Raw genomic sequence first — 9084 nt, 5'->3', positions numbered from 1 at the left:
CCCATGTTATCATGTAGCCCACCAAAATCGGTGAAATTTCGTACAATGTATTCTCGGTATGAACTCTCATTACTGGTATTTTCTCTTCACAGGGACCTCAAGCACAGCCACAGATGTCTCGACAAATACAACAGCTACACCTGTTGCAACATCAACAACAAAAGGAATCACAACCACTACATTCATCTCAGTCGGTTGGTGATATGTTATGCAGCTGCACATATTTCAGAGAATATTACTTTAAAGGCACACACTAGTATTTCACCAGTACAGCTTAAGCACAAGTTTCAATTGAAGCATCTTTCAAATAGTAATAGAGTGTCCTTTTTTCCCCAACTGCCCCTTCAACAACAGCTGTTCCTGTTACCACAGTACCTGGTTCTGCCATCACAATACCAACTGGAGAACCCGTCACTGTTCCTGTTACTGGTTCTACAACTACAACCACATCTGTGGCCCCCTCAACTACTGTTTCAAGCACAGCACCAACATTGGCTATGACAACTACCAGCACAACTCCAACTACTTCTACTACTACGACAACAACTACCACAACGACTGCACATCTTGCAGTGGTTACATTACAACTCACCATACAAGAGGTTTTTGTACCAGCTTTGAGTAATCCTCAAAGCACAGAATTTCAAACACTTGCGGTAACCATTACTTCAGTGGTAAGTCCTGTGATCATATCTTTCTTGTATTTATTTGTTTTGATTATTACTGAGAATATGGTCGACGTACTGGGACAGAGTTACTTTTTTTACCTCATATCAAGCTTAAATAAAGTGACAGAAAATAAAACAACAGAAATGTAGTTTTTTTGTATGTAGAACATTATTCATTCTATTCTATAGTCCATGAATGTTGTCTGTTCTTTTCTCAAACAGTGTGACGTGATCTATCGAGCAAAATATGGGATTTTTTTCATCCGGACGATTGTCATTTCATTCATGTAATATTCTATTCTATTCTACCTCTAAAGTAGCTTGATTCAATTTATCCAATAGCTTGAAAAAGTATTTCTCAAAATAATATTTTAAGCATTATATTGCATTTAAAAACATTCACCAGTCAACATTCTTGTCATCAGGATATTTTCTATGTTGATTCCATTGTGATGATATTGTTATGACCTTAGGTGCAAGCTGGACATGCATGACTGTCCACTTTCCAGTCAGCTTTTGATTTGACCCTTGACATCTGAAATTTGTGCCCTTTGCAGACCAGTGTTCCGTTCTCGTATGGCAGCAGACACACAGGTGGAGCTGGAAGTGGTGTTCAATGAGACCGCCATTGCAACTATCACTAATGCAACTATGCCCAAGGACATTGACATTAAAGACACACTGAAAGAGGCTGTGACCAATCCAAACTCTACCTTCAACCTCTCTGTGGTTCCAAACTCCATCACTATTATCAGTAAGTAAACCTATGAAATGGATTCACCAAAATGATCCGTTGACATACAGTGGGGTCCGGAATTATTGGATCCCTTGAAAAACAATAAGCAAAAAGACTATGTAAAATAAATTACACAAATACGGACCTTTATTGTGTGATCAAAGACATTTTACAAATGATATTATTTGACATTATTTGACAATTGTTTTGAACAAGTAATGAAAAAATATCTCTAATAGATACGATCCCCTGTTTCAATACTCCAGCAACCTGAATCTCAAAAACAACACTTAGACTTTTTCTAAAATGTTTTATTAGACTGAAGAACACATTGGGAGGGATCTTGACCATTCCTTCATTCAGATTATTTCCAGATCCTAGTACCCTTTGGTCTGCGCTTATGGACTGCCTTCTTTAATTCAAACCACAGGTTTTCAATGGGGTTCAAGTCCGGAGACTGATATGGACATTGCAAAATATAGATTTTGTGGTCAATTAACCATTTCTTTTTGTATGTTGATGTGTGTTTGGAGTTATTGTTTTGCTGGAAGATTCACTTGTTGCCAAGTTAAAGCCTTCTGGCAGAGGTAACCAGGTTTTTTTTCTAAAATGTCCTGGTAAAGTTCATGATGCCATTCACCTTTAAAAAGGATCTCAGGACCAGTGGAAGCAAAATAGCCCCATAACATCAAAGATCCACCATCAGATTTTACAGTAGGGATGAGATACCTTCTGGATATACATCGTTCTTTTGAAGGCCAAAGCCACCATTGGTGTACGTGGCCAAAGTGCTCTATTGTCATGTCATCTGACCATAGGTACAAGTGCAAAAACAATAGATCTGTGACAAAAGGGCTGTGTATGTTAAAAAAACATTGAATTTACATAAATAGTTAAATGTCAAAATATGCAGTGATTCACACATTCGCAATACAATTGTGGAGCAATTTAGGCAAGACACCAACAAAGGTAGCTAAACTTGAAAGTGACTGGTAACAGTACTCAAATTTGTCAAATAATGGAAATAAGGCCCTAAAAAGTGCTGTAGCTCAGCCACCTTCCACCGCTAATGCGGAAGGCCAACATAAGCGGATGCGGTGGATTGGCACAAATCTCTAGTTTAAACTGATGGATTTTGACGGGGATTTTTTTATGATGTTACTTAGATTGACGAACGGCTGCCTCAGTAGACTCTTAAGGATTAATAATAAGATATCATTTTATTTCAGGTGGTCCTACATCTGCTGTTCCTACTATAACTACAGTTGAGTTGTTGCTAGATAGAACTTCCAGAAGTGCATTTCAAACTGTTGGATTACATTTTTTTATTTTTATATAAATACACTGGAAAGCAATACTATAAATGCCTGGTGAAGGGTTTCTTTCTCAATAACCTGTTGTTTCATATAATATACATTAAACATTGCAATCTGTTGCGTTTCTTAAACCTATGATTGCATTTAGGATAATATTCTAATTTGAGCGGCAAGTATATTGCACCAAATAAGAGACAATCCTGGAGAGACATCCCACGTTATCAAGTTGTACACAGTAGTACATCACAAGTACATTTTAACTTCAAATCTTTCTAAAAAAGTTTTGATATTAAAATGTCTAATTCAAATTTGACAGTTCTAAAAGACAAACTGTCAGGTCATACACAAAGTTCACATTTCGTTCATTTTCTGTTCACAGGGGTCCCAAATACATCCACAGGTGCCACCACAATTACAACGGCTACTCCTGTCATCACAACCGTTGTCCCAGCTGCTCCAACCACTACAACTGCTGCTGCCACCACTACCTCTGTGGCCACAAATACACTCACTACAGTGTCTGTGGAGTTCACGTCCAAAGGAGAAACATTTATCTCCGACCTATCAACCTCATCCTCTCAGGCCTTTCAAACTCGAGCATCACTGATTAAAGCACAGGTGAGCCTCCTGAAGGAATGAGAAGAACACAAATGTGGGAAGGTCGTGATGAGAGGGGTAGAATACAGTAATAATCACCTTTCAGTTGACTCTTATTATGATTGCTAAATACTGCATAATTTAAACACTTTCCCCCCAATCCCCCCTTCCCCAAAACACGTGTAAATATTTGACTATAAATTGCACCTTCGTCTATTATACTTGTGCTAATATTATACTCTAGAGAGCAATTATCTTTTATTATTTCTTATTATTATTACATTGTCGAGAAGGAACCTGCAAGTACGCATTTGGTTGGACGGTGTATACCATGTGTATCCCCTACATACGACTAGTATGTATGGAATACCGAGTGGTTCAGCGGTCTAAGGCACTGCATCTCAGTGCTAGAGGTGTCACTACAGACCCTGGTTTGATTCCAAGCTGTATCACAACCGGCCGTGATTGGGAGTCCCATAGGGAGGCGCACAATTGGCCCAGCGTCGTCTGGGTTAGGGTTTGGCCGGTTAGACAATCATTGTAAATAAGAATTTGTTCTTAACTGACTTGCTTAGTTAAATAAAGGTTAAAAAAATGTACTTGTTGATCTAAACTTTACATGTTTTTGCATTCCAGCTTGAACCTTTCTATCGATCAGCTTTCGCCTCTTTCAACAGTTTGACAGTAATAAAATTCAGGTGATTTGTTTGCATTCAATTGATTATGTTGATTTTAATTAATTGAATTCTACAGCCAAAGAACCGTATACAGATTTCATGAAAATGGATATAAACATGCTACATCATTAAACAAAAGGAATAAATAAATAATTGATAAAAAAAGTATACCTCATATAATTCCTTTTTAAAGTAAATAAATATTTAATTATGAAAATATATTGTAGTTCTGCATTGCAAGGCTCAACTGTCATTAAAACAATCTCAAATTTTTTCCCAGAAATGGATCAATCATTAACACCATGAAGTTAGCATTTAGCTCCTCCGCTGTGCCAAATTCCAAGGAAATTGGCATCGTTTTGATAAAGGCTGCACAAAACATCACAGCTTTCAACATCAACCCCACGTCAGTTACTGTCAGCGGTGAAGGTAAAAAAATATTGTTCATGCTTTATGGTAAATTCATATTTTGTATGCCATTATCTAGGGTTCTATATGGTGAAAACAAGGTTATTGTAACAGTATTTGTATTTATTATGGATCCCCATCAGCAGCTACTCTTCCTGGGGTCCAACAAAATAAAGGCAGTTTATACAATTTAAAAAAACATTACAATACATTCACAGATTTCACAACATACTGTGTCCTCAGGCCCCTACTCCAACACTACCACATATCTACAGTACTAAATCCATGTGTATGTGTGTGTAAATATTTAACAGTAAATATGTACAGGCCTTATTCACAATAATCATGTAACAGGTTGGCAAATACATATTTCCCTTTCATGTTCACTTTCTCTCTCTTTATCTATGCAGTTGTGACCTCAAGTGGAATAAGCAGCAAGACCAGTCTCTTCACTGCTTCCTGTCTGGTGGTGTTGTCGCTGCTGCTGTCAAGCTAGTCTCAGCAGCAAGCAGCAGTATGAAATATCTTAACTTTGAAAATGTCATGTCCCCCACTCCCATCATATGTAATGGCAACCTATTTAATCAGTATTTGTTAACCTAAGTTGATTCTCATTATAGTTATAGTTATTATACTCATTATTCAAATTGAAATAAACCTATTCTAAACAATTGGAGCTTATTGCTGTGGTACATTTACTTTGTCTTACATTACATTGAAAAGTTTATTTTCCAACCAAATGAGGATTAGCAGATTATAATTTAATGTCTTTAATGATTTAGAAGTGCATCCCAGTCATTTTGTACTCATTTGTACTCATCAGTGGCAGAAAATGTATTGAAATGTAAGAGTTGATGTTCTTCCATGATCAGATATTCTTTGGTTGTGGGGCAAAATAAAAAAAAATGTAGATGCTTGCCAGCAAACCCACTATACAACACAACACTAAACAATACATTAATTGCACTGTAATGGTGACAAATGGTGCCCACACACTGTTAGGTCCTACATAAAACATTCCCAACAGCACAGTCCAAACAGCAGTCCCAACACTATCAGCAGAGCCTTGTCTAGCAGCGAAACAGTTCATTCAGCCTTGGGGCAGCAGGGTAGCCTAGTGGTTAGAGTGTTGGACTACAAGTTCAAACCCCCGAGCTGACAAGGTACAAATCTGTTGTTCTGCCCCTGAACAGGCAGTTAACCCACTGTTCCAATGCTGTCATTGAAAATAAGAATTTCGTCTTAACTGACTTGCCTAGTTAAATAAAGGTAAACAACATTTTAAAAAAATAAAAAAATGAGTGCCTTTCAAAAACAAATTGCAGATATTGCTTAAACAAATGTGGTTTCTACTGACAATTGAGATGTACAAACTATGGCATAAGGGGACGATGAGTGGATAAGAGGCAATCCATAATTTTGATTATGACATTCATGAGAGCGCTAGGACGGATGTAGTCAATATAACAATTTGTTCAGCCCTATTAAAATGTACAGTAACAGAATTGAGAACATGGGCCGTTCTTACAGTATTCTCCTGCACACCAAGTCAGAACCGTAGGATAAATAGCAGGGGTATGTGAGCAGATAATGAAAGCTCTTACAATATTTGATGATTACCTTTCTCTAAAACAGGTTATAGGCTACATGTGCACCCCCTAGTCAGTACAGTAGGCAAAATTAGGAGGAGAAACTGGACCAAATTATTAGGGTGAGGCACATGGGCTACTAACAGCTTACTACACAACATACACTTATTATTATTTTCTTAGCTACACTATACATATCTCCCTGGCATAACCTAGTGTTCAGAGAATTGGGAAGGTTGCTGGATCGAATCCCCAAGCTCACAAGGTAAAATTCTGTCGTACTGCCCCTGAGCAAGGCAGTTAACCCACTGTTCCCCTGGCGCCGTGGATGTCGATTAAGGTAGCCCCCCGCGCCACTCTGACTCTGATTCTGAGGGGTTGGGTTAAATACGGAAGATACATTTTAGTTGAATACATTCAGTTGGACAACTGACTAGGTATCCTCCTTTCCCCATATTACATCATTTATGCAGCAGCATACAATAGATTTTTGGGCTCGCCTTGTTGTGCTGTGCTCACTTGAACAGGAAGGTGATGCGGCGGTCCTTCGTGGGAAAACATTTTCAACAAACTTTGTCATCAAAGTCTGGCATTCTCTGTATTTATGGTGCTTTCAAGAAAACTGGGAACTCTGAAAAAAACAAGGTTGAATCATGATGATGTCAGTGATCTTCAGGTCGGAGCTCTAGAAAGAGTCTTGAGTTCCCGACTTGCAATTCCGAGTTGCATGACTGTTCAAAACGTATTCTTCCAGTCTGTGCTCGTTTATTTTTCAGAGTTCCCAGTTGTCTTGAACTCACTGAAATCAGATTTTCCAGTTCGGAGTTTTCTGTTGTTTTGAGTGAGGCAGAAGTCACACTGAACTGACACCATGGCCAATTTTGAATGTTTATCATTTTAAGCTTGGAAAAGAGACCCTTAAAACCAGACATGTGCAGTTGCAAACCGTAGTCTGGCTTTTTTATGGCGGTTTTGGAGCAGTGGCTTCTTCCTTGCTGAGCGGCCTTTCACGTTATGTCGACATAGGACTCGTTTTACTATGGATATAGACACTTTTGTACCTGTTTCCTCCAGCATCTTCACAAGGTCCTTTGCTATTGTTCTGGGATTGATTTGCCCTTTTCACACCAAAGTACGTTCATCCCTAGGAGACAGAACACGTCTCCTTCCTGAGCGGTATGACGGCTGCGTGGTCCCATTGTCATGCCCTGGCCATAGAGAGGCTTAAATTCTCTATTTTGGGTAGGCCAGGGTGTGATTAGGGTGGGCATTCTAGTTTCGTTATTTCTATGTTTTCTGTTTCTATGTTTTGGCCGGGTACGGTTCTCAATCAGGGACAGCTGTCTATCGTTGTCTCTGATTGGGAATCAGACTTATGCATCCTTTTTCCCACCTGTGTTTTGTGGGTAGTTTTCTGTATAGTTTATGTACCTTACAGAACTGTTTCTTCACGATGTTATTTTGTTCAAGTGTTTTGGTTAATAAATAATCATGAACACTTACCACACTGCGCTTTGGTCTGATCCTCATTACGATGAGAGCCGTGACACCCATGGTGTTTCTACTTGCGTACTATTGTTTGTACAGATGAACGTGGTACATTCAGGCATTTAGAAATTGCTCCCAAGGATGAACCAGACTTGTGGAGGTCTGCAGTTTTTTTCTGAAGTCTTGGCTGATTTATTTAGATTATCCCATGATGTCAAGCAAAGAGGCACTGAGTTTGAAGGTAGGCCTTGAAATACATCCACAGGTACACCTTCAATTGACACAAATGATATCAACTAGCCTATCAGAAGCTTCTAAAGCCATGACATAATTGGAATCCAAGGTGTTTAAAGGCACTGTCAACTTAGTGTATGTAAACTTCTGACCCACTGGAATAGTGATACAGTGAATTATAAGTGAAATAATTGGTCTGTAAACAATTGTTGGAAAAGTGACTTTTAAAACTTCTTATGGCTGCAATCCCGTTAACGGGATGATATGACAACAGCCAGTGAAAGTGCAGGGCACCAAATTCAAACAACAGAAATCTCACAATGAAAATTCCTCAAATATACATGTATCTGATACCATTTTAAAGGTAGTCTTGTTGTTAATCCCACCAAATTGTCCGATTTCAATTAGGCTTTACAGCGAAAGCACCACAAACGATTATGTTAGGTTACCACAAAATCACAGCCATTTTTCCAGCCAAAGACAGGAGTCACAAAAAGCAGAAAGAGATAAAATGAATCACTAACCTTTGATGATCTTCATCAGATGACACTCATAGGACTTTATGTTACACAATACATATATGTTTTGTTTGATAAAGTTCATATTTATATCCAAAAATCTCAGTTTACATTGGCGCCATGTTCAGAAATGCCTCCAAAATATCCGGAGAAATTGCAGAGAGCCACGTCAAATAACATAAATACTCATCATAAACTTTGATGAAAGATACATGTTTTCCATAGAATTAAAGACACACTTGTTCTTAATGCAACCGCTGTGTCAGGCTTCAAAAAGCTTTACGGCAAAAGCACAATATTCAATAATCTGAGAACAGCGTTCAGCCACAAAAGGACAGTAATACAGTTACCCGTCAAATTGTGCAGTCAACAAAACTCATAAATAGTATTATAAATCTTCACTTACCTTTGCTGATCTTCGTCGGAATGCACTCCCAGGATTCCCACTTCCACAATAAATTTTCGTTTTGTTCGGTAATGTCCATTTATGTCCATTTATGTTAGCGTGTTTGGTAAACAAATCCAAAGTCAGGAAGCGCGTTCACTAAAAGCAGACGAAATGTCAAAAAGTTCAGTAACAATCAGTAGAAACATGTCTAACAATGTATTGAATCAATCTTTAGAATGTTTTTAACATAAATCTTCAATAACGTTCCAACCGGAGAATTCCATTGACTTCAGATGCGCGATGGAACAGAGCTCCCTCTCATGTGAATGCGCATGGTCAGAGCATGGTCAGGTCATGGTAGACCTGACTCATTGATGTCTCCTTCGGCCCCACTTCACAGTAGAGGCATCAGACAAGATTCTACAGACTGTTGACATCTACTAGTGGAAGCCGTAGGAAGTGCAA

At 38.5% G+C, this 9084-nt stretch overlaps 1 protein-coding gene across 1 annotated transcript in view; it reads left to right on the top strand.

Annotated features, from left to right (window-relative positions):
* Positions 1-5076, top strand: part of LOC139372652 (uncharacterized) — a 52643-nt gene extending 47567 nt beyond the window's left edge. The window contains exons 2-8 of the mRNA XM_071112428.1: positions 355-674; positions 891-955; positions 1226-1422; positions 3100-3338; positions 3954-4015; positions 4275-4423; positions 4813-5076. Of these exons, the coding sequence (XP_070968529.1) occupies positions 498-674; positions 891-955; positions 1226-1422; positions 3100-3338; positions 3954-4015; positions 4275-4423; positions 4813-4898 (975 nt within the window). The 5' untranslated portion in view covers positions 355-497 and the 3' untranslated portion in view covers positions 4899-5076. The remainder of the gene's footprint in view (positions 1-354; positions 675-890; positions 956-1225; positions 1423-3099; positions 3339-3953; positions 4016-4274; positions 4424-4812) is intronic.
* The last annotated feature ends 4008 nt before the right edge of the window (positions 5077-9084 follow it).

This window comes from Oncorhynchus clarkii, chromosome 18 (genome assembly GCF_045791955.1).
Source record: "Oncorhynchus clarkii lewisi isolate Uvic-CL-2024 chromosome 18, UVic_Ocla_1.0, whole genome shotgun sequence".
Lineage (NCBI taxonomy): Eukaryota > Metazoa > Chordata > Actinopteri > Salmoniformes > Salmonidae > Oncorhynchus > Oncorhynchus clarkii.
The sequence above is the reverse complement of the archived record's forward strand: the minus strand, read 5'-3'. Positions and strand labels throughout refer to the sequence as shown.